Here is a 26,854-nt window from a genome sequence, read left to right on the forward strand (position 1 = left end):
GCGACGGCGTGGTGCGAGATGTGCACCTACAGTCAGTCGACACGGGCTGGAACAGAGCGCGCTCAGTGTGTTCGGAGGTGACTCATCCCAGAGGCGAACGTTGTTACATTCCACATTCCTACAACGCTACAACCGCCGGATGATTGTTCGCAAACTGTTGAAAGATCACCCCTGTCCGACAATGGGAACCTGGGGGAAAGTGGGACCAAAACAGCATTTTCCAGACTGCTGTGGACTTTGTTTTTGCTAAAAAGGGGGGGGGGGGGGTATTTCTCTCAGGCTTTTGGGTGTTTGCTGTTAGCAGAAAGAGCAAGGGTGAAACACGCTATTGTGTGTGTCTTTGTTTGTTGGTTGTTGTTCTCTGGCTCTTGAAAAGGTTTTTTGTTAATAGAATGTTTAATTTGTTCATTTGCAAAAGCAGATATTTCACATTTGAATACAGTATATCCCAATATCTCGTTGGATTTTTATAACTGTGCTGTGCAGATGACATTTAAGCTAAAAGAAACTAAAGTTAGGGCAACGGTGGTGCAGAGTGTAGAGCGGGTCGTCTTGTGATTTCAGGATCAGCGATTTTAGTCCTGCAGGTGCACACTGTTCTGACCTAAGACAAGACACTTCACCCACCTTGCCTCCTGTGTCTGCGTACACTGGTGTATGATTGAGAGATGAATGGGTGACTGGTTCCTTGATGTGAAGCCTGTGCCTGTGACCATTTAAAGCAGTACTCCTGCCCCTAGAGGCCATAAGCGCCACTGCAGGTGTCATGGCATGTTGCGTTTTTTTTACTCATTGATTGTCCGTGAGAGTTAATACTACACTGACAGAAAAGACAAAGGGAGAGAGGGATGTTGTACATCCAATTTTCCGCTCAAAGATGGCTGTAAATACTGTTTAAGTGGGGCTAGCCCGCAGTTAGCTTTGCCCGTTAGCCTGTTAGCTTCTTCTTCGTGATTCCATTAGTGTGTATTGGGGCCTCCGACCAGGAGGCAGGGAAGGCGCAATTGTAGTTTTCTAGCCAGAGACACCAGGGGCAGATGAAAGACCCCCCCAATCATCCCATCAACACTTGTGTTACCCCCAGAGGGACTAGTATAGGAAACAAGTTGCTAAGTACTGCTTTAATCAATCAATCAAAGTTTATTTATGTAGCAATTTAAACAGACCAAAGTGCTTCATAGAAAGATAAAGGAATTAAAAAAAACACTGTATTATTACATCCTAGACTTAATTCAGTGCAGTTCATAAAACGAAACATTGTAATAAAATTTAAAAGCATAGATATAAGTACTATATATAAATGTATAGATTTTTAAAGACTTCTTATAAGAAGCGCATAAGCTGAAATTGTTTGACTGAAGTTTGTGTATTTGTTTGGTGCGCAGCATATGGAATACCAACTGAACTATTTACAGCACATCAGACTCAGACTAACTTTATTGATCCACAAGGGAAATGTATCAAAATCCCTACCGTAAGTATAGATTAGATCATATAATAATTAACCATTCCGAAATGAATAGTGGAACTCTCAGCGCTCTGGCTAAAGAGAGTCCAAATCTGGACAGGTCTTGATATGAACAAAGAATAGAGACTGAATTCATCCTGTGGTGAAGTATGACTCCAGGAAAAAGGTTATGAGAGGTGAAATCAAATAACGTTTATAACTCAAAAGTGCATGGTGTTCTGTGCACAATGTTGTGACATCACATGCATACCCTCTGCAAGCTGGGCACAAAGGGATGCTGACTTTCTTTCCTGTCCTTGTTTATTCCTTTAGAGTTAGCCTTTTCTCACTGGAAGCAATAAATATTTAAACCGAACGTGGCACAAAACCTGAAGATTGTGGATATTCACAACATTAACAACTTTACACAATATGTAAATGCTTCACGGGAGGAGACTTCTGTGTTTATTAAGTGTTAGCAAAAGACTAAAGGTAATATGATGCTGAAAAATGTTAAAATAGCGCTACAATCTGGGCTAGTTTTCTTTTTTAAACATCCAGCTTGACCTGTCTTTCTTTCTTTTGTTTGTTTGTTTTTCATTTCATGTTATATTAGTTCATGTTAAAACATTCAGTTCACAGAGCTTACAGACGGCATAAATGGTCATGTTCGAATCTGCCATGGGGAAAACAAAATGGAGAGCTCCTCTTTCACCCATTACTGCACCACTACTTAAAGCAGTACTAAGTAACTCTTCCCCCTAGAGGCCATAAGCGCAACTGCAGGTGTTGTAGCAAGTTACGATATTTTAACTTATTAATTGTCTTGGAGAGTAAATACTAGGCTGACAGGAAAGACGAAGGGAGAGAGGGACTGTGCAACCAATTATACAATGGAAATATTTTTTTTCACTCAAACTTGGCTGTAAATACTGTTTAAAGTGACGCTAGCCCGCAGTTAGCTTTACCCGTTAGCATGTTAGCTTCTTCTTCGTGATTCCATTAGTGTGTATTGGTGGCTCCGGTCCGGTGGCAGTCAAGTTGCAAACATGGTTTTCTGGCCAGAGACACCAGGGGGAGATGAAAGACCCTCCAGTCATCCCATAAACACTTGTATTACCCGCACAGGGACTATGGAAAGGATTTATTAAGGTAAACACGTTACTTAGTACTGCTTTAATAAAAAAATGCTGAATTATGAAACGATATATTATATTATGAATAGATACAGAGACATGGAAAGGAGCAAAATGGTTCAACAACACCAACATAATGTTAGCGTTGCATGCTACACGCTAACGCTAGCTACGAGTGCCTGTTTTTCACTTTTACTGGAAACTTGGCTGTGTTAAAAAATCCATATGGAACCAATTTTGACTTGACTTTATTTGTGTGTAATAAAATGTTTATAGTCCACTAGAAAATGGCAAAAAAATATATTGTTATTCCCATCAGAAGTTTCCCTCCTGATGCGTTGCCGTCTGTATACATCAAACGGAGAAAAGGGGAAATGAACCAGAATGAATTGAGTACTAAATGAGACAAAAACTCTCAAATATATATCTTTAGCACAACCAGAAAAGTCTCACATACTGAAACCAGGCATTTGTGGTACTCCCTTTCCGCTGCTTGCATTATTCATAACTTCGTATGAACGAGAAGTACGCGCGGAACTACGTTTTGAGCATCATCCGTACCCCGACTACCCCCTTATTAAGCCCGCGATAAATCAGAAAGCGCGACGTGCTAATTGCTAGCTTGTCCCTCTGTTCAGTTGACATTAGGAAGCCACGACAAGGGGAGGGTTTTCAGCGGGGGGAGGGAAGGCAGTTTGTCTCGTAAATTATTATCTTAAGTGGGAACAAATTTAGCTGAACTTGCCGACCCCCGTTGCTGATAAACAAGGCTTTTTACGTTGACGCGAGGCTCCAGGAATGTGGCACGGTGATGAAGACAGAGGAATGAAGGCAGTCAGCTCGCGGCTCCACGGTGAGGCGAATCCTCAGACCCTCAGGAGAACGCCTTGTTTCCCGAGTTAGTTGGAAGAAGTCACTCTTAAGCTATGAACCGCCAGTGTTTTTGGTTCCAGGACAGAGTCTCGGGGCCTCTGGTCTGTGTCCGCTGCTCAGCTGGAGCCAGGAAAGAGTTGAAATGTTCTGTCAGCGCTGTTTGGAAGTTTATTTAAACAAAGACCAGCCTGAGAAAAAAGGTTTTGAGTAACGTGAAGCTAAAGGTTTGGCTGCAAGCCGCAACAGTGCCATCCAGCTAGTTCTGACTGTTGTGTTCTTCCCGGCTGCAGCTGGTACTTTGATTTAGTTAAGACAAGTTGACAGTTAAAATAATCAACTAGATTTCATTATCAACAATTGCCATAAAAAAACGAGTCTGTGTATGGACCAGCTTACAAAGACTGCACAAAAATAATATTATTAATTATGTGATTTTTGAAAAATGGGGTTGCAAAAGGAAGATTCTCATAAAATTCCTGATGTCTGGAAACTTTCCAGGGAATGTAAGCTTTCCCATTCCCCATTCCCATTCTAAACTCTTCAAATATGAACCATATAGTATTTTGAGTAATTCACCCCGACCCATACAAGAGGTCAAATTCATCCGTCCATGTACATTTGAAAATCCTTTGAAAATGTTGAGACAAAATGGCTACAATTGTCACTGTAATCCTTATCCAAATGCCAAATATGCTACATTTGAGGTGCTCAAAGGCTTAAATACCCTGGCAGAATTTTTTTCTTTCGTTTTTGACCATTTTTCAAAGAATATGAAAGATGACACAGACAGTTTTTTTTTTTCCACTCATAGTTAATGGTTGGTTAACATCAATGACAGCTCGGAGTCTTTAGTGGTAGTTGTGGAGAAGGTTCTGTGTATAATCTAATGGTAAAGCGGCCCATTCTTCTTGGCGAAAAGCCTCTGTTTTGCATGAACTGCACGTTTGAGGTCAGGAGACTGAGATGGCCACTAACGGTACCTTCACTTTATTCTGCTGGAACCAGTGGCATCAGCGAACCAGCTCCATATTTTACACTAGGTATGGTGCACGTTTTTGTGCCTATGAGGAAATTCTTCCGGGGTATGTAAACATTGTAACTCTCAGTGGATCATTATGCCTTGGACTTGCTATCATCAAATTCTTCTGTGGAAATGTTCTAGTTGTATATGCCATGAAAGGTGACTGTTAAGGTAATAGGGCTTTAACAAACTTGCTGACTAGTCGACTACTGCAGCACCAATCAACATAGACGAGTCGCCTAGTCATGTGTTGATCTCTTTTCATGTGTTTCATTGTTTCATTTCATTGGAATAGATTTGATAAAGCTCAATTGTAAGCCTCATATAGCCAAGTCAAACAGCACAAGAAATTATCCTCAACCTAGATTCTCAAGCCTCATTTTTTTCTCCAACTGTCCTCTTCAGAGAAATCTGTTAATTTTTTGCAATGCTGTCCTCCATTGTGTTTAAGTCACCAACCAAGTTATAAACCACACTGAGGCTAGTATAGTTGTTTGTGTAATGTAACAGTGTCAGAGGCGGGTGCTTTGGATGATTGACACTCTGCCAGTTTGAACAGGTAGTTGAAAAATGCTGCAGTGCATTTCTATAAGGGCTAAGCTATTCTCGAGGTTAAACTTACCTTTCCCACCAACCCAGTTGCCTCATTTGCGCTTTGCACACATTACGTGTGTCATTTTCAGCTATAATATACCCATGGTAATGTTGACAACCCAAATCACCTTTTTGAAAAGTCACAGTCTTGAGAAAACGGATTGACTCATCAAGCCTACTAGTGTTAGAAAACATCTCGAAGAAATCCTCCCGGTGCATGTTTTTGGTTTGAATCTCTTGTGTGCTTTGGGCCTGACGAGAGAGTGACTCAGGGTTACTGCGAGGGCGGGTTCCCCTTGTCTCCGCTCCAGCTCTGAGCTCAGTCTGAAGATATTCAGTAGCTGTATCTTGTCGCTGGACACGGCGTGGGCAGGGCCGGGGTAGAGGGTCTGTGAATTCTTGGCACTAAAGATGGTCCCACCTCCCACACAGAGGAAAACCCGTATCAACACACAAACAACGCATTATACAGAGGCCACAGCGAGGGGACAGAAGCCATGTCTCTACTGGTTCATAGGGTCAGGTCAGCTCGGGCTGGTTTGTTACAGCTTAGTCTGTTTGGAGGAGTGCGTTTCCAGTATTTCACACCCAAAATACAGGAAATGACGTCCTTCACACTGACAACTTTGACATCACACAAGCATAGCAAAACCTTTGTTATTTAATTAAATATAAGTGATACAGATACCACTTCTTCTCAAACCGTATGTACAAATATATGATCTTAATACATGCTTTTATCGTCTACCTTGTACACAGCAGATGGGATTGGACTTTAAAAGCACACGAGACCTTCATAGTTACAAAAGCGTGAGACTCAAGGTGACTGATAACACTTTTATTTAAGTTTTGTCTGAGTTTAGCGGGAGAATGTTGTTTTGCGTCCACACACTGATCTGTTCGTTGCAGTGATAGAGTGAATCCACAGGCTCATGTTTACCAGCTGTCAGTGACACGCAGATCTCAGTGTCATCTGCATAGTTGTAATAGTTGTAGAAGGACACATTATTGCGGCGTATTTACTGACCCAATAGGAGCGTGTATAGATTGAACAAGAGGGACCTCAGGATTGACCCCTGGGGGACCCCACAGTTCACAGAAATGTTGTCTCACAAACAGTAACCAGTTTCAACAAAGTAGGTCCTGTCCTCGAGATGGGACTAGTGATGAGCAGTCGCGTCAACAAAGTCTCCGAATACTTGGCACAAACTGTAAATATCCTGTTGTAAAGTTTAATTCATTTAAATAACAGCAAAGTCATAGTTACGCACAGGTTACTGGCTGCTCCATGGACCTGTCTGACTTCTCATTCTCTGCCCTGGGGAAACTCTCCCAATTACGCAATCGTAAGTTTCACTCGCTAAGATATTGTTGAAGGAAAAAAAAAGCTGAGAGGAGAAGAGCGTCCGACCGAAAGCTGCTGCCGGTGATTAAGAGTCATGTGCTTCCTTTCTGTTTATGTCCGCAGGTGTGCAAATCATCCCCCTGGATTGTTGTAATGTTTATTCACCATGATTCACACTCCGGCGGTTGGGTTTAGTTGCATGTTTGTCAAAGGCTGAGAATAGAACACAAAGAAATCTCTAAAGTTTGCGTAAATGGAGCTCAACAGTCCACGTCACCAGAGGCTTCTGCAAGTTAAAATCCCATTCAAAATTCCCATGCATGTTTTCAGGAAAAACATGTTTGTTTTTTTTATGTATTGGGTATTTCTTTGTTAAAGTGCGGTCATATGGTCATAGCTAATTCGCCTCCTTTGTGCCTAAATTCTTGATGCTTGAATATTTCAAATAGTCTATGAAATGTATAAATTGGACTTTCCTGAACTTAAGCAGGGATGGAGATGGGCGGGACTGATGAACTCCATTATCTTATTCAGTAACGGGAACTTAATATGCGATATTGCTTAAAAGCGTCTATTGCAGGGGTGCCCAAAGTGGGGCCCGCTTTTGCGCTGTATCTGGTTAACTCTCTTCCATTCATTCTCAATGGTAAATATGGATGCAGTACACCCTTTGACCACCAGCGTCAAATTGGGGGCGCTGTTTCACTTCTTTTGGAAAAAATGAGGTGTTTATCAATCACAGAGCGTTGTAGCATCAACTTTCACAGTTTTCCAACTTTTATTGCAAAGGTTGTTAACATCGACAACAGTATATGTTAAAAATTGACTTATAAAAGAATTGATGCTGAACTGACACTTTCAAAATAATCTAATGTTTTCTTTGAGTTAACTAATGAGGTAAAGTTACTGTAGGTGCTGTAGATGCAGGTGTTTTTTGCACTAAATTGCTACAATGGTTGATTTTCTTCTACTAAAATTAGTTAATGTTGCCATTTGTTTTGATATAGCATGTTATTTGCATGGATAGAATCAAATGCAAATGTAGGCTATCAAAAAAATACAAAGTAAATAAAATAAAGTAGCTTTATAATTGTGTTTGGCTCGCGACCCACAGGCACTTTTTCATTTTGGCCTTCGGAGACGAAAAGTTTGGGCAATCCCTGGTCTATTGGCAAATCAAATCAAAATAGCATTTTGATAGTTCGCGTGCACTGATTCAGAATTTGAAATAAATTTCAGTTTCAATCCAAAAAAATTGAACTCCAAAGACGCAAACAAATACTGGGCTAAATTTAAGTGGGGACCTTTTGAACGAATATTTAAATTTCAATTGAAAGTGAGTAAAGTCACAGCGGGCTGACACAGATTTGGCAGCGCTTGGTTTCCCGTTCGTTTTGCGGAGTTCCCCAGAGCAGCAGAGTGAAGTTGCGCATCCAGTCAGGAGAAGTCGGACAGGTTTGTGCACTCGCGTCGGCGTTTGAGCGTAAAGAGGGCTTTCTCCATCCACACATGCACAGGCCCAGACAAGAAGGCAACACGAGTGAGCTCACCCCACAAGACTCCACACAAACCAGAGTCCTTCTGTTTTCATGTTCCGTGGCTCTGTTTTGTTTATGGAAGATAAAAGTGGAATAGATCAGTGTGGATGTCTCTCTCCAAAAAAAAAAAAGAAACCCCCCCGTCTCTCAATATTGTGAGGGTTATTGCCTGGATAGGGTCCCTGACTATCTCCAATCCAGCTACTAACCAGGCCTGTTCCTTCTCAGCTTCTAAGATCAGACAGTGCACAAGGTGGTAAACATGATTATGTAGCAAATTTGCATCAGATGAACTTGTGTAAACACGAGCACTTGCCTTTCAGTTACTTCTTGTGCATTTGCGTAAGTCAAGTATGCAGGAAGTTATCAACATCTACACTGCAAAAAGTATTTATCTAGATCAGCATAAACATCTCAATTTGAGCACAATAATCCAAATTTTGGCTGTTTTGACTAGTTAAGAAGTTGTTGGGCATTTGTCCTAGATTATTTCACTTGTTCTGAGATGTTTCTGACTCGTTTCGATACATTTCGTCCTTATTTCAGCTCATTTTCTTTGCCAATGGGGTAAGAAAATTGGTCTTATCTCATTGGCAATTTTACTTTCTCATTTCAAGCGAGATTTACCCTAGAACTGGTCTGAAATGTCCTCAAACAAGCAAAGTAAACTTGGTCCGATCAGGAAAAGTGTCTAAATGAGTGAAAACCGCTCAAAAACAAGATACATTTCCTCAATTCAAGTCATTTAAGCCAATGCTGGATATTTACTTTTTGTAGTGTATCTATAAAAGTTTGAAATTACATGATTAACGATGAAACCAAATTACCTTTTTGACCAGTAGCACTTCCAAACACACAAGGATTTCAAACATTTACGCGCCAGAAGACTTTATACCTGTAAGCTCCTCACAGTTGCTAGTCATTCGTTAGCATTCCCAGTGATTGTCGTAATCCCTGTTAGAAAAGTAAAATGGTGAGAAAGGCAGGATAGATGAGTAGTTAGTAGCTTTCTATGTTAATTTCAGGTTCAGTTTGACGTTATTAGCATTAAAGCAGTAACTCTTCCCCCTAGAGGCCATAAGCGCAACTGCAGGTGTCGTAGCAAGTTACGATTTTTTAACTTATTAATTGTCTTGGAGAGTAAACACTACGCTGACAGGAAAGACGAAGGGAGAGAGGGTTACTGTGCATCCAATTATACAATGGAAATATTTTTTTCACTCAAACTTTGCTGTAAATACTGTTTAAAGTGACGTTAGCCCGCAGTTAGCTTTGCCCGCAGTTAGCGTTGCCCGTTAGCACGTTAGCTTCTTCTTCATGATTCCATTAGTGTGTATTGCTTTCTCCGGACCGGTGGCAGTCAAGTTGCAAACATGGTTTTCTGGCCAGAGACACCAGGGGGAGATGAAAGACCCTCCAATCATCCCATAAACACTTGTATTACCCCCACAGGGACTACGGAAAGGATTTATTAAGGTAAACACGTTACTTAGTACTGCTTTAAAAACATAATTCAATATGGCGATGGGCGGCATTTTTTCCTCATGAAAAAAAACGACAAATTGCTTTCCCGAACACATCGTTGTGTGACTTCTTGGTGTTTTGGCATTGAGTAACATGTCCTGTAGGGTAGTATGTGTGTTTTGGTATCTACTGCGTCACAATTAGAAAAAAAAAAAAAAAAAAAAAGTGATCTGAAAGCTCCATGAATCCAATTGCTAAAAGCCGACATTATAACGGAACTCTTCGAAAGCGCAGCCCCCTCTAGGCTTTACTCTAGACTCCTATAGTTCCAAATTGGCCCCATTAAAGATGATTAAGTTCTGGAAAGTACCTTCAGGTTTCATTTTGCCGGTTTAAAACATTACTCTGTCCCGTAGCCTCGCCGGGCGCTTCGTCGGGATGCGTCTCCAGTCACTGTGGGCAGCGTGTTCACACTTGCCGCACGTCAGTTCCTTTGCTGAGAATAGGTCCCGCCGCGGGGCTTCCCTCTGCTGTTACTGTTGGAACCGACTGTGGCCGAGAACAAAAGCGTCGACTTAACTTTGCGTTAGTCATCTGTGAATCAGTGTGGTTTTTTTATGCCGCGATTCTGTTGAGTGGCAGTTTTCACGTCTGATAGAAAGAGGGTTGTGTTTCAAAAGAGCAGGTCGTCTTTCTAGTTTTCCTTTCCAGCCGTGGTTTTCTTTTGTTTTGCGCAGTGAAGAGTTTAGTCGCTGTTTTTGGGAAATATATTCAAATTCCACTAATAATGATGATGCGATGACATTGAGAGATTTGGAAGAAAACGGCCAGACCGACCAGTGGCATCAGGCTATTGGAGTCAGCTGCTGAAGATTATGCTAAATAAATATACTTCTTATTTTGTTCATCTGCGCATGTTTCTCATCATCATATTTCTTTGGTCAGGTTTTTTTCTCGTCTGTCCCCGTTTCACCTACTAAGAGCAGCATCTACAGCAGGGGAGGGACAATTTTTTCATTGTAAAAAGACCGAGGGCCGAAGCCGCCAGTTTTAAGGCCAAAGTAAAGCACCACACTGGAAAAATGACCATCTTAAATGAGATAAATGACTTGAAATTGCTTGAATTAAGGTTCTTTATGTTGAATTTGAGCATAAAACCCACTTTGAAATCAGACAAATGAACTTTTACTTTTCAAAAGATTTGTTTTTCACTTGAAATGATGCAATATAATCTGTATTAAGAGAATAATGACTTGTTCCATTGGCGATAAGATGTTTTATCTGATCTAAAACCAGAACAAATCTACTCAAACTCAAGATTGAATCTCGTAATTCATGTAGGTTTCTGGCATTTGTAGAAAGTGCACTGGAAAAAAATGAGAGTTGCACATGATATATGACCTAATTGGGTGTATTGACAATATTTTTTTAATCTTAAAAATGTGACAAAATATGACCAAAAAATATTTGATTAAAAATTGACGAAAAAATGACAAAAATGTGACAACAAATGACAAAAATTTGATTAAAAAAAAATGACGAAAAAATGACAAAAAATTGACAAAAAAAATTACAAAATAATTACAAAAATGTGAGAAAAAATGACAAAAAAATCTCAAATCTTAAAATTGTTAAAGTACTTTCTGATTTGTGTCACTATGTTTCTTAAAATCACCTTGAGGGCCAGAGGTTCTGTGCTGGACGGCCGGATTTGGCCCCCGGGCCTGACGTTGCCTACCCCTGATCTACAGTGAAGCAACCTTAGACCTCAGACCTCAGACCAAGGCCACACATGATGTTATGGCTCCCTGTGAATTGTTTACAGAGTGCATCTCGCTGTCATTTTGTCAACAAAGGCGTCCGTCCCCGTTCAGTGTAGTGGCTCTAGTCTCTGGGTGTGTGTGGATTGTGTTCAGCATCGCCTCTTTATTTGTTTTTCTGTCACAAAGAAGTTTATACACTTATTAAGCTACTTGATGAAACGATGACACTTATACAAAATGTGTGCGAGAGAGCCCGTTTTACTTCTTACTTCTCCAGAACACAGTAGAAAAGCGGATTCCCTGGCCGGCCGGTGAGTCTGGTGACTGGCATCAACTACATTTCCAGAGCGGAACATACGCAAGCAAACGGGAAGCGGAGCAATGAATCGACAAAGGGCGAACGTGCATAGTTCATGCAGTGTTTTTAGCGGTTCCGTGTGAATCCCTTAACTCCCATCTGAACCGAGCACATTTTCTCCAGTTTGGCTTTACCCGAGTCCACAAGCTTCTGGAAAAACAAGCTGGGAAAATAGCAACAAAACTGAGACGAAAACAATGATGGAAATGTGACAAAAAAGTGAGAATACGTTGACAAAGAAGTGACGAAAAGTGGTAAAAATGTCACAAGAAATTGACAAAAAATGGACGAAAAAATGACACAAATGTGACAAAAAAAATTACAAAAAAATACAAAAATGTGATAACAATGTGACAAAAAAATACAAAAATGTGAAAACAATGTGACAAAAAAATACAAAAATGTGAAAACAATGTGACAAAAAAATACAAAAATGTGAAAACAATGTGACAAAAAAATACAAAAATGTGAAAACAATGTGACAAAAAAATTACAAAAATGTGATAACAATGTGACAAAAAAAATGACAAAAATGTGGCAAAATATGACCAAAAAAAAGACAAACATTTGACACAAATGTGAGAAAAAATGAAAAAAAGTTACAAAAATGAGTTGAATAACCAACAGAAAAATGATGGAAAAAAATCTGATAACGTGAGGAAAAAGATCCTCTCGGTTCAGGCGGGAGTTAAGAGGTTAATATTCAAACAGGATTATAAATCGCATAACTTGCCAACTGCTCTCTCTCTCTCTCTTGTGTGCCATCCATGGATTGTTGTTGAGGGGACTTCGACGTCCCATGAGTCACGCTGCGTGGGTCCCAGACTGATACCCCTCTGTATAAAAACAAATACAGAGGGGTATCATTCTGGTCTCCTCTGGCTCCTTACTGAGACGATATGCCTCATACTAAAGTAACGGGATCTAATAATCTATATTTCTCAATATTTAAGCTCCGTGGCGCGTGCCATGCGTGATGTGTCATCATCACTTACCGCTAAACTGAAGCTGTAGACACTTTGCAAAGGTACGTCCTCTATGAACACATGAAATCTGCGTGGCTTTGTAAAGGGTCTCAGAGTCCATGAACCTCAAATCAAATGCGGTGAGGGTTTTAGCTGCCGTGTATGGAAAGCAAAACTGAAATCATTTATTTTTTGCTTTAGGGCACTACAGTTTTTTTTAGCCTTGGGCACATTTTATTATAAAGCAGCCTTGAGAAATTAAAAAGCATTGCCAATTTTATTATAAGATTATAAATACTGTCTAATGATGAACATTTAGGCTGTGACTGTGATCCACCAAACCGCGGGTCCTGGACCGTGAGACCGCTGAACCGCTGAACACCCCTTCTACTAACGGCATCGTCCAAAACTAGCTTTGCCGATTACGAACAATGAAAGAGGAAGCCACGTCACTGAACTGTTAGTTGTGGTCCAAACACATTTCTAACTAACATGTTTTTAATATCCCGATTCTTCATGACATCGATCCAAATGCTTTGGAATTAGATGGACACTGTTTTCACCCACAAATGTCTGAGTTTACAACATACAAAACTACATTTGTTCCACTACTAGAAAAAAAACAAAAAACGTTGCAGTGCCTTTAGATGTGCCTTTACATTTTTACAACACATGTATTAGTATTTAGATGAGTTCAGTTTACCTGTAAAGCAACACCACTCATCCTACACTTCTTAAACGAACCTTTGAAGAAAGTGCGGCTTTACGGAAACACCGTCCCATATTTTGACACTGATAGATTAAAATCCACTTCCATTTAGAGGAGGAGTGTGAGTAAAAGTGTGAGTGAGTTTTGTATCAGCAAACCTTGGGTGAACTAGACATCGGACGTGTCTGGATGGAACCCGACTCCTGAAGTTGCAGTGCGGTGTGCTGTTACTAGCAGCGAATGGTCAAAACGCTGAGCAGCACAGTTGTTTATCTGGCTTTAAAAAATGGTTTCCGGCCAAAAATAGCACATGCGGCCGGACCGTCTGTTTCCTAAACCCACTCGGTAAGAAACAGCAAGTGATCCATTTGTGACCTCAGAGCACCAGGGTCATAGACGGACTCCAGCATTTGTCACTCTTCACCGCGACGAGCCTGTTAACCCCTTAACTCCCACCTGAACAGAGCACATCTTCTCCAGTTTGGCTTTACCCGAGTCCAAAAGCTTCTGGAAAAAAGCTGTGAAAAAAGCAACAAAACTGAGACGACAACAATGATGGAAATGTGACAAAAAAGTGACGAAAAATTGATGGAAAAAGTGGCAAAAATGTCACAAGAAATTGACAAGAAACTGACAAAAAATTGATGAAAAAAGGACAAAAATCAATGGTCAAATGGTCAAAATTTGACCAAAAAAATTACAAAAATGTGAAGAAAATTGATAAAAGATGGACGGAAAAATGTGCCAAAAAAATTGACGAGAAAATGACAAAAATTTGACAAAATTTGACAAAAAAATTACAAAAATGTGACAAAAAAATGACAAAAAATTGACGAAAATGACAAAAAATTGATGAAAAAGTGGCAAAAATTGATGAAAAAAGGACAAAAATTTGACAAAATTTGACAAAATTTTTTACAAAAATGTGACAAAAATTGACCAAAAAAATGACCAAAAAGTTACAAAAATGAGTTGAACACCCAACAAAAAAATGATGAGGAAAAAAAATCTGATGACGTGAGGAAAAAGATCCTCTCGGTTTCAGGCGGGACTTAAGAGGTTAAATAATAGAATCGAATCAGTCAACTTTTATGATTGCAATTTGAGATTATCCCGTAGTTCAGAGCTCTACTTACTCTTTCCAAAATGATTGATTCTTCAAGCTTTAGTTTAGCCGATTGTAGTTCAGGCTTTTCTTATATTTACTGTTCATAGACATGTTTAAAACAAAACCAAAAGACACTGTGACCTGAGTCTTTATTCTAAAATGTAGATCCCAAGCACAATTACAAAATGTCTCCAAAAAATGTATAGTTTTCGCAGTGTAGCGCTGTCCACCAATAACAGTTATTTTTACTCTGAACAGACATGACGCAAACCACAGACTCGCCATCTTGATTGACGTGAATAAAGGTCCTCGGCCAAACGGCTCATTGAGAACGTGCACTCGAGCATAATTTATCATATTCAACCAAGTGCTGACCTGTTTTGGCGATCAGGGTTGTTCCCTGTGAGCGACTATGGTTAGCAAAACAAGGCTAGCTTAGCAACGGCCGTTTCCTGCTTTGCCACTCCTTTCGAGAGACAAAAACAAAACTCGATGAATCTGTCGTTTGGAAATATTTAGAAAAGCACCTGACGTTAGGTACATCCACTGCACTGCATGATGAGTGGTTAAAATTGAGTATTTATATTCAGGTGACAAATTAAATGGGAATAAATGGAAAAGTTGTGAAAAGGCTCGAAGGAAAATCACTTCGGCTTCAGGCTTTTAAACTCTTAAAAATTGGTGGAAAAAGTGACAAAAAAGCCAGGAAAAAGTGATGACACGGCAACAATGCGAGGAAAATGATCCTTCTCAATGAGTTTTGTAGGTCTTAGCTTTCAAATGGAGCTTTACACTGGCCTTTTACCGAGGAAATGCACTTGGTTAAGGCGGGTGTTGACAGAGAGCAATATGTGCACATGCTTTCTGTTGTGACTCTCAACCAAACAATCAATGTAAAGAACCGAAGCCGAACAATATGCTGTGTTTACGCAGTGGTACGTCAGTAATGTCATGTTACATCGACATCAAAGCCAATGTCAGCTTAAGTTAGACCTGCAGTCTGGACATGAACACAAGATGGCGCTACACACTTCAAGTTCTTGAATAAGGTCAATAGAAGGACGGAGGTGAAATTGACGCAGGAAGTAGTTCTTGCTCTGCATTTAAGTGATAGTCTGTAAGATTGCAAAGTGAGGAGCGGGCCAGAGTGAAATTTCAAAGTGAAGGATCAAGCTCCTCCCCCTGCTCTCCAGATTTGACCAATGAGACGAGCTTTCCTGTGAACCGGTCCAAGTGACAGCCCAGCAAACAGTAGGACTATAGAAGAAATATCATCATTATTATATTATGTATTACTTGTATTACGTCAAATTGCACTTTTAAGCAATCTAACACATAAAAATAAAAACATTTAAACTTGCACACTGTCACTTTAAAGAGGGGGTATTATGCTTTTTTCAATCACATAGTCTATATCACACTACAATGATGACCAAACCTTCTGTTGGTCTGTAAATGCAGTAAATTAGAATAACTGCCTTGTATAAAATGTCTCTCTCAAAATGGCTGTAGTGAATGTCTTGAAATAGGCCTCTGTCTCTTTAAGAACCTCTGACCCTTTCAGACACGCCCCCTCCACACGCTGTCTGTGGCATCAGTGGGGAGGGGGTTCTGCTGAGGAGCAGTGGTTGGTTACTCGGCTGGTGACGAAAGCTCGGAGGCGTCTCCAGGAGGTGGGGGCGTTCCTAGGAGGACTCAGGCAAACCTATCCCTAAAATGGCCGCCATCAGAGTTTTTACAGATTACTCAAAAATACGTGAATGTGCCAAGACAACACTTCAGGCATGTTTTTAATGAGGGAGTGACATAATAACATGATGTAAAGCTTGAAAAAGTCAATTTTGCATAATACCCCCCCTTTAAGCAATCTAACAAATAAAAAAAAACATCTAAACTTGCAGACTATCACTTTAACAGGCATGTAGCGCCCCAACGTAGCCCCACAGTGTCTCCTGTTGCACAGCAATGCAGAGCAGCAAAATGCGAGCTTGTGTGGGCCGCCCCAGTCTAAACAGACCGATCTCAAGTGTCCCACACCGTTCTGCTCCTGTCGAAACCCGGCTGTCATACCTTTAAAGTGATAATGCTGCTTTTGCTCAACTCTCCGACTGAACTATGTCATAGTGCGCTGTCAGCTGTGAGGCGTTTTATGCAAGGAAAATGAGATCGTTATTCAGAGCATGTGGCCCAATGTCACGCTCTCATGTTTTTCCTTTCTCTTCACAGACTGCCCCCTGACCCCAGACACGCCGAACAGCGAGGCGCGGACCTGCACCACCAACAGCCGCCTCACCGCGCTCAAGAAGCAGATCGACATCGAGCTCAAAGTCAAGCAGGGCGCGGAGAACATGATCCACATGTACTCCAACGGCTCCTCCAAGGTCAGCCGCACACACTGCTTTACACTGTCAACACTCCAGGAACACAGTGGGGACAGCACTCTGGTTCATTTACTGAAAGAACAACTGTTGACTTTCTTGGAGGGCGAACCTGTCCATTATTTTAATAACAAACTGAAGTTGGGTCATCTTATCACTTGGCTTACTGTTAGTCTGTAACATGCTGATACAGACTGATTCAAAGTTCATGTTTCTATACGTTTACTTGTAGTAATGCAGTCATGTTGACGTGGCAAATACACAACTCATGCCTCTGTTGTATTTGTGTGATAGGTCGCAAGAAATGATCATTGTTAGTCAAAACTACATCTCCACTTTAGCTCCTACACACTCCAAACGTTCAAATAAGATAAACGAATGAAGAAATATTTATAAAGTGCAATAGTTTGGGAGGAACACATGACGTAATAGAGGTCGACTGATATGGGTTTTTCTCAGGCTGATTTTGAGTGGCTGATGCCGATATTCACTGCTGATGTTTTTGACCGATTTAGGTTTTTTTTTTTTATGTCTATAATCCTGTGTAGGATTCATCTTAACTGTAAAATGTGTCAGTGTTGAACTGCGAGAACAGGGGCGCTTTACTAGAGGCATAGGAGTGATATATTCAGGACATTCATGTCTAGTAGGTACTAGGGCTGCTCGATTATTGAAAAATTAATAATCACGATTATTCAAACGATTATTTGTTGCCTTTAAAAAAAAGTCTATCTTTATTTTATTTATTTATTAATCAAAGCACTATGATGATATTTTATGTTTTCTGAACAGTCATAAAAGTACAAATGATTTCAAGTACGCCTTGATTAAATAGAGGTCCCTGTTTCACACCTGCCCCCTGCTGGTCAGCCCTCACACCTGCGCAAGCAAACTGAGCAGCGCGGCCTGATGACATCATCACACAGCGCTGTTTGTTTTTATGTCAGACAAAAGCATGAGCCATGGCACGGGAAAAGCGAAGGGAAAATAATCCCAGCGGCCTGAAATAATGCAAGTCTGCTTTGCAAAAAAAATTGAAAAAACCCCCCAACAAAATAAAATAAAATTATAATCGATTTTTTGCGATTATGCTAATTTTGTAATCGTTTACTGTTGTAATCGAAATCGTAATCGAATTTCGATTAATTGCACAGCCCTAGTAGGTACTTCAGAGGGAGCTCATTTGAAAGACAAAAAACAGTAGATTCCAAAACGAAATAAAGGGTAAGTCTCTACCTCTTATGTTCCGAAATTATACGCAAAAGTCTGCAACATAAAATAAACTTGAGACTGATTTTCACTGCAATGTTTCTCAGCTTCTCTGCGGAAGCTCATTTTAAAGGGACTATGCAGAGTTTATAAATGTTAAAATCATGTATTTTCCTCCCCCACAGCCATGTCCTGATGTGTAGAATGAGCCCAGACCTGTTCATCACAACTGCCTCTGAAATCCTGCACTGTCACTCAAAACGCTGTTAATTCGGGTCCGAAGTGCCGTCATGCGCGAGCTTAATATAGAAACTGCAGTTACACGCATGACCTGAGGTGGCAGCAGTGAGTATAAAATGGCAAACTTGTCTCTAGCCCCTTTAAGGCTCAGACTGAGCTCTTCCCAAAGCACAAAAAACAGGAGGTTTCTACCACCTTTGGTTCGGTCTTTTAGTGGCATGAGATTAGCAGATATCCGATGTTGTAAAATACATGTTGGTCGACCTAATTTGTAAGAATAGATAATAATAAAATGTCTTATTTGATATGAAAACATAAAATAGGTGTACGTCATTTCCTCCCCTCATATTAATGTCCGTACAAGTTTCAAATGAATAGCTCTAAACTTAATTCCCCTTCTCACTGATGAAAAACCACATTGCTCCTGATACTTACGATCCTGACTATATTGAAGTTTGTTATCTGGTATTGCCCCAATCACAAACCTGCCGTTCCTCACCCGCCCACTTGACAGCTGAAGCCTGTGGTCTGTTTCATGGTGCGCTCTCGGGACCCGCTCCTTCTAATTGCACGGAGCTTTCCCAGGCTGTAGGGAGGTCTTTTTAAAAGCCTCTCTGTTGCAGTTGACCGAGTGTTACACGGCTCTTATCAGCGCGCCGCGGGAGGAGAAACCCGAGAGGAGGCTGACGCAGGCGAGCTCGTAACCTCGCTCACTTTGTTTCACTTAAAGCCCTCGCAGCGCCGCGGCTCTCCCGGCCCGGTAATAACAGCTCCCTTCAGCTGAGCCGGGATCACTCAGCCGCTGTAGTAGTAGTAGGTGCTTTAATGGTGGGGTCCTGCATCCGCCGTGATGTCATTCTCGTTACATTGTTTGAAACGGCGGTTGACAGTCCTGCCTCACAGCTCCCCGCACCAGCTGGGGATTTTTCTGCTTAGAGTTTTTTGCGTAATCGAGTTAAAAGACATCCACTCCCTTCTGTGGGCAGCAGCGAGGTATGCGAGCAGGAACCACGATCAGATGCACTTGCCCGGCCAAAGGAATTAAGTGAAAGTCTATTAATATTCATATTTTTAACTATTAGGTCTTAGTGTTTCCAGATGGAACTCATCGTTTCCAGTCCATTGGCCGCTTGAACACGAATCTTTGCTCATTCCGGCCAAACAATTCTCTTTTAGCATCTGGTTTGTCTCCAAAAGGCATGAGGATTGTTCTAAATGTCAAACGTTTGCATCCCACAGTAGAACCTGTTGGTAGCAGAGAGCAAAAGTCTGTTTGGAGAAGAAAGGGTACAGGATCAAGGCCGTGGGAACCCAGGGTGCTGAGGGCGCTTGCAGCACCCCCTGGTGGATAGTTTGTGAACTGCAGGCAATATCAACCCCTTAACTCCCACCTGAGCCGAGCACATTTTCTCCAGCTTTACCCCCAGTCCAAAAGCTTCTGGAAAAAAAGGTGTGAAAATAGCGACAAAACTGAGACGAAAACAAGGATGAAAATGTGAGAAAAGTGAGAAAACATTGACAAAAAAGTGACAAAAAATGACAAAAAAATTGACAAAAAGTGAGAAAAATTTGACGAAAAATTGCACACACAAAAAGGATGAAAAAATGATAAGAATTTGACCAAAAAAATGTGAATAATTTGATGAAAAAGTGACAAAAAAATTACAAAAATGGACAAAAATTTGACAAAAAAATTCGAATAATTTGACGAAAATTTGACAAAAATGCGACGACTGCCCAACAAAAAAAGTGATGAAAAAAATCTGACGTGAGGAAAAAGATCCATTTAGTTTTGTAGGTCTTTCAAACGAGGCGTTACACTGGCCTACAGGATTTGGGTAAAGCTGAACTGGAGAAAACGCTCTCGGTTCAGGCGGGAGTTAAGAGGTTAATAAATAGGATTTATGCACAGAAAAAGTATTTTGGGGGTACATTTTGTCCCTCAGCGCCCCCTCACTAAAATATCTTCCCACGGCTCTGTACAGAATCTGTCCAACTGTTCAGCCCGGGGATGGATCCATCGTCTTTTGGTGTATGTGTGGCAGTCAGTGGCGCGGGGGAACACTTAATGGGTGGAACGACCAATTGATTCAATTAAATTCCAGCAAATTTTGCGGGAAAACGTAGCACCGTCTGTGAAAAGCTGAAGTTAACCCGTTATCTGCCATCTTAGGGTTGTGGTTAGAGTTATTTTCTCAATCCAGATCGCAAAGAGTATTGACTGGAGAGCTTACGGCATATATGCCAGTGTGTATACCTCGTGAAAGCCAAGACGTCTAGTGTGAGTCAAACACAACTTGCATCACGTTTCTGACCCAAACCCTTGGACGACAAGTAACACCGGGTTAAAAAGCAAATGGCTTCCACAAATGGGTTTTTGATCATAAACACGGCTCAAAACACACGGTGGTCGACCTCAAGAGGTGCAGTCTGAAGGTTTTGCCTTTGCCTTCATAGTCTCCTCTAAACATCATTGAAGATCTGTGGATGGACCTCCCTAAGAACAGTTGTGTGCAAGTCAGTCCCCAAAAATCTCTCGGCTCTGGAAGATTCTGTAAGAAGAGGGCCAAGATTCCTCAAACTAGATGGAAAGACTAGAAAAGCCTGATAGCTGCCATGTTGTGGCAAGGGAATGATTTATAAGACAAGCTGACCTTTTCTTACTTTTAACGGGAATATCTCCTCCTGTAACTTCATTCCTTTTCCAGATCATTGCGTCTTCTCCTTGGTTCATTGTCCACATTAATAGAAATGTTGCCGTAGATTAGCCATGTGCTCTAGGGTTATTTACAGGCCTCGCTGCTGGTTTCATTCATGCTGCGTGGTACTGAACTGGTGTCGGTGACTACTATGGGCCAAAGTGCTAATATTAGAACAAACTGGGGGGAAAGAGTTAGAAGAGAAGCCCTTTTGAAAACATGTACCATAGGGTCCCCTCTGTGGCTGCACTCTTCCGGAAAACAAATGCTCTTTCTGATTGAGTAATTCCCTTTTAAGGGGAGACGCTACTGGCAAAACTCATTTTTTTCAGTTTTCAGGTTTTGGGCCAAATTGGTCTCTGAACATATAAACTTTCACCCGGAAACAGAAAATATGACTAATCTTCACAATAACATGTTTAAATATTGCGCTGATTCAATGTTCCCCCATAGACTTATATGGGAGAATGCAATTTCAAGGGCCTTTTTCTCAAAACACATTTTTCTGTCATTGTGGCGACACTATGTTCACGTCAGTCGGACCTAAAGACTTCAAATCTTCCAGCCTTGGACTGAACAATGTTTGGAAGATTTTTTCAGAGGGATTTTTTATTATTTAATCCCTAAGCCCCATTTATTGAGTTTTGAATGTCAAAAAATAATACATTTTTACACATTTTTCCACTAAAAAACGGCTTATTTTAAAACTAAACAAGAAATCCAAAATCCCCTCTGAAAAAGTCTTGGCAACTCATTTATCAATAAAATGAAACCATAAATTTGAATGTAGCTCTATCCATTATTCAGATTTCGTCGCCGAAAAGATGGGAAATGTGGTGCATTTTTTGGCATAAAACACCTCATTCTTATATGAAAAGATAAAATGACAGAAAACTTGCCATGTATTTTTTTTTCTCACATTTATGCCAGTGATCGACAGCACAAGCTTCAAATTGATATCTGTAAATATACATTTTTCCCCCTTTTCACCTGCAGCGTCTCGCCTTAAAAGAACACGGAGGTTTGAACTCGTCTCCAAGAACACCTGAACATTTGGGGTGAAATTCTGATCCGTTTCCGCAAATGTCTCGTTCTAAATCACTTCCTGGGATTCTGTGCAGAGAATCGCTGCGCGGCTAACAACTGCAAAGTGTTTGAGACTCACGTTGAGCTCATTTCCCTCCCGGGCTTTTATTAAACACGGCGTACTTTCCTAATGCAATAAAGTCTGAAATCAAAGGCAGAGCTGTTGTTTGGCGAAGTGTTTTTGGCCGCGTTCCCCCCCCCCCTCCCGCGCCGCCACACGACTCCGAGCGGAGGTCAAAGTGGTCGGTAAAAACTCCAGACGGCGGCGCAGGGAAGGCCACGTCAGGAGGAAATGGCGGAGCATGCACACGCGGGCTTCCGAAACTTCACAGGAATGAGCTGATGGGGTTTAAAGGGCTCGGCCTGAAAAACACAATGGGATTCCTCCGCTTTCTGTGAATGCGCTTTTCCATGTGCTCACTCGTGCTTTGCTTCCAAATAAGGACGGGGTTTAAGAGCTGTTTACGTGACGATCGTGAGGGGATTGTGAGTTCGATATGCATTATTCAGGCTTTATCGAATAATATGTTTGTTACAATCTGCAGGTTGAACACAGCATTCACATTAAAGCAAAGACTAAAATAACAAGGGCCTTTTGTTCACACTCGTATCACATTCATAATAGTTTGAATTTGTCCCAGTGCTCCAGAAACGGATTCCCTATCAGATGAAAAACGTCTACCTTTCCTTTCACATTGATCATTTTAAAGTTAATTTCGTCATAAACTGCTCAGTACAAGGGAAGTATATGAACCAAATATGTTTTAACTTTAATTTTGTGTCTCGGCTAACCCATAATGAGAGGGAATGTTTTGTCATTTGTTTTTTGTTTGTTTTTTAAGGAGTGAAACATGAAACAACTTCTAGCCCTCCCTCCCCCCCCCTGTCACCACAGTCACGACCACAGTCATCCACACACTCATCGTATTGTGGTGGGAGAGAGGAAATGCAGATCAAAACAAACCAATAAAACATGAAATAACTACAGATTTTGTAATTTGCTAATTGTGGTCATTCAAATTAAATTTTCAGCTGAACTGTGACTGACCCGAAGTCAAAATCCCATATGAGCGACCGCCATGGCGTCACGTCCAGGGCTTTGATTGGCAACGTGAATGTAATAGATAAATAATAATAATAGTGCTATGATCAAAAACAGAGCTCTACTTCTCCTGAAACAAACAACGCCACACGTCCGTTTGCCAAACATTTACTAAAACATCTGGGGAAAATTGCGGAAGAAAAACAACAACCGCAAGCACTGGCATTCAAAATCCAACCCATATTGGATTGAAAAAAAACAGAGAGTTTTCTTCGATTGCAGCTAATCTGTTACGTGTTACCTCAGTAACTTAAAACACATGGGGGGTCATTTAAAAGACAGGTGCTAAAATGCAAATTGGAAAATAGCCTATAGATATTTGTGGGTATGTTGCACTTAAAGCAGTACTAAGTAACTTGTTTAACTCAATAAATGCTTTCCGTAGTCCATCTGGGGGTAATACAAGTGTTAATGGAATGATTGGGAGGTTCTTTCGTCTCCCCCGGTGTCTCTGGCCAGAAAACCACACTTGCAACTTCGCTGCCTATGGGTCGGAGGCTCCAATACACACTAATGGAATCACGAGGAGGAAGCAACAGGCTAACGGGCAAAGCTAACTGCAGGCTAGCGCCACTTAAACAGTATTTACAGCCACGTTTGAGTGAAAAAAAAAGATCTCCATTGTGTAATTGGATGTACAATATCCCTCTGTCCCTTTGTCTTTTCTGTCAGCGTAGTATTTACTCTCACGGACAGTTAATGAGTAAAAAATCGCAACATTCTACGACACCTGCAGTGGCGCTTATGGCCTCTAGGGGCATGAGTTACTTAGTACTGCTTTAACTTACCATTTGAAATGACCTGTATTACACTTTCAAGGTCCCACATCTGATAAATAGGGAGATGACTCTGCTGCAGAGCCATATTTGCACACATTACTTGTTTTTCTTGTAATTTCTTTCTTTCGCTACAGTCAGTGGTTTACATTTTCGATTAGCCGGAGTCAAAGGTCTGTGGAGATTTTGAATGGGATTTTTACCTCCTTGAACCCATGCTAGGTGTGTATCATGTATAATTAATAATAAAAGCGTCACACATATCCTTGGTCAAGCAAAAAAACAAACAAGGATCAGCACACATTTGTTTGCAGGTTGTGCTGAAACTTTGTCAATTTTACACAAAGTTTCCCGTTGTGTCAAATTTGCTGCTAAATATCCCAATTTTCCATAATTCTTTTGTTCACTGGAACGTCTTTTGTGTTTGTGGCATTACAGATGTTTAGTTGAAGCTTGAACAGTTCAGTCAGAAAGAGAATGATTTGAACTCACACCCGCCTCTTTCTCTCGCATGTGTTTTAGGACCGTAAGCTGCTGGCGACGGCGCAGCAGATGCTCCAGGACAGCAAGATGAAGATCGAGTTCATCCGGATGCAGATCCTCAAAGCCTCGCAGACCAACGAGCTGAGCTTCGAGAACAACGACGTCATGGGTGAGAGGCCGTAGCTCCGGTCCACGCACGCCGATCGTACCCTTTGAAAAGCCCACCTGACCAGTGTGTGTCCGCAGATAAACCCTTCATCAGCCCGCTGGACCTGCGCGTGGAGGAGCTGTGTCACCACGCCAGGATCGAGTCCGCCGTGGCCGAAGGAGCCAAGAACGTCATGAAGCTGCTGGGCTCGGGGAAGGTGACCGAGAAGAGGGCGCACTCCGAGGTACTGTCAGATTACTTCTTCCTCCAGAGGTGCCACGAGGCTTCAGGTGTTCTCATTTTAACCTCTTAACCCCGAGTGCATTTTCTCCAGTTTCGCTTTACCCAAATCTAGAAGCTTCTGGAAAATAATGTCAAAATAGCAACAGAAATTGGACGAAAACAAGGATGAAATGCAACAAAAAAAGCAGCCACAAAATAGCTGAAAATGTGATGAACATGCAACGACAAAGCCACAAAGGAGTAACAGAAAAGTGACAAAAACGCCACAAAAGAGCAACAAACAAAGCAATGAAAAGACGTTTTTAAAAATTGACGACAACACTTCAACAATGGGAGGAAAAAGATCCGTTTCGATGAGTTTTGTAGGTCTTTGCTTTCAAATGAGGCGTTACACTGGCCTATCGGCTGTAAACTTTGGGTAAAGCTCAACTGGAGAAAAAATGCACCGGGTTAAGAAGAGGTTAACCAGTTTAAATCCCTGTTTTGTCCCTGCCTCAATTGTCACTGGTCACAGTTTTAGACCCGTTTTAGCACTGATTGACTGAAGAGTTTATATAAATCCAGTCCGTGAGTGTCTGAAGTTTTTTTTATCCAATATGGGCTTTGATTAGATTTAGCTTGTGCTTGTTTCTTACAGGTTTATACTTTTTGATCAGATTGTTTCTCGTCGCTAGATCCGTGGTGGCCTTATTTGTCCCGCATTCCCCTGGGACGCTTCTTTTATTCTTCAATCAGCCCTTATGTCGGGTTTGCTGCCAGTTATTTAAAAAAACGGCCACTAAAGCTCGGAATTTTTTTGTAAAAAGACAAAGTGATCTGTTCAAAAGGAGGCCTGAAGGCTGTCAAGTCCTTAAAAAATATTGCTTTCCTTTGAAAATGAGAGTTCAGTTACAACTTCCTTTAAACATAATTACAAGTACCCCCTGCTAAGTGCTTGTGAACACTCGGGGGTCGCTCCTGTTTGGGAATCACTGGTCTACATCAGGGGTAGGGTTAAATATTTTGCCATGATTTTAGTCATTGTTATTTGTTGCTGACTAAAATGGGTCTAAAATTAGATTAAAAGTTGCTTATGAGACTAAAACTATGACTAAAATGTTGGTATAATATTATATTTTCAAAAATATGAAATAATAAGCATTACCCAAATCTTAAAGGTCACAGCCTATAGCCCAGTGTAACGCCTCATATGAAAGCTAAGACCTACAAACTATCTGCTTAAATAATACTCTGTAATCGTTTCGAGAATCACCGCACTTGTATATATAATATATTCAACACAAACTCACCTGAATCTTGTCGTCCCCCCCCCAGGCCCAGGCACGTTTCAATGAGTCCAGTCAGAAGCTGGACCTCCTTCGTTACTCCCTGGAGCAGCGCCTGAACGAGCTGCCCAAGAACCACCCGAGCAGCGCCGTCATCATGGAGGAGCTGTCCCTGCTCTCCTCCCCCGCCCTGAGCCCCCGCTCCAGCCTCATCTCCGCACAGAACCAGTACAGCACGGTCACCAAGCCCGCCGCGCTCACAGGTAGCCACCACGCACCACACAAATCCAAATCGTGTACATTTTCTAGATTATAAGTCGCACATGGCGGCGTAACCGTACCATCGACAAGCCTCTCCCGGCAGCACGTTGGTGAAGCTCTCATTTCGCTGTGGCCATCTAGCTTTCTTTCTGCTGCTCAATTGCCGTTTTTTTTTCCTTTTTTTTTATTTCAGTGGTGCAGTAACAAACGTGAAAATATTCATACTTGTCTGAACTTTTAACTGTTCGTGACTCGGGCAGATCCTTGAGGTCGTCAAACCAGCTCCTGCTAGAAGTTCCCAGGACCAAGTACAAGCACTGGGGTGATCGGTCCTTTTCAGTATCTGGACCCAGACTCTGGAATAACCCCCCCCTGATATGCACCATCACTGATTTTGGCCTTTTTTAAATCCAGGCTTAAGACGTATTTATTATTTATTGGCTTTTAACACTAAGTAGCACGGCCACACTTTTAGTCTGTTTTATTGTTTGGTTGTATGAATGTTTTTAATGGATTTTATGTGGTTTTATTGTAAAGCACTTTGGTCGCCTGTTGTAAAGGGCTCTATAAATAAAATTTGATTGATTGATTGATTTGATATATTTTGATGTATAAGTCGCACCTGTGAATAAGTCGCACCCCC

General features: G+C 41.2%; 1 protein-coding gene across 1 annotated transcript in view; it reads left to right on the forward strand.

Annotated features, from left to right (window-relative positions):
* pkn2a (protein kinase N2a) overlaps positions 1-26,854 on the forward strand; it is a 67,337-nt gene that overhangs the window by 25,496 nt on the left and 14,987 nt on the right. Inside the window, exons 4-7 of the mRNA XM_079570049.1 lie at positions 16,548-16,702; positions 24,334-24,463; positions 24,541-24,686; positions 26,000-26,213. Coding sequence (XP_079426175.1) covers positions 16,548-16,702; positions 24,334-24,463; positions 24,541-24,686; positions 26,000-26,213 — 645 coding nt within the window. The remainder of the gene's footprint in view (positions 1-16,547; positions 16,703-24,333; positions 24,464-24,540; positions 24,687-25,999; positions 26,214-26,854) is intronic.

This window comes from Gobius niger (assembly GCF_951799975.1).
Source record: "Gobius niger genome assembly, chromosome: 13".
In the NCBI taxonomy this organism is placed as follows: Eukaryota; Metazoa; Chordata; class Actinopteri; order Gobiiformes; family Gobiidae; genus Gobius; species Gobius niger.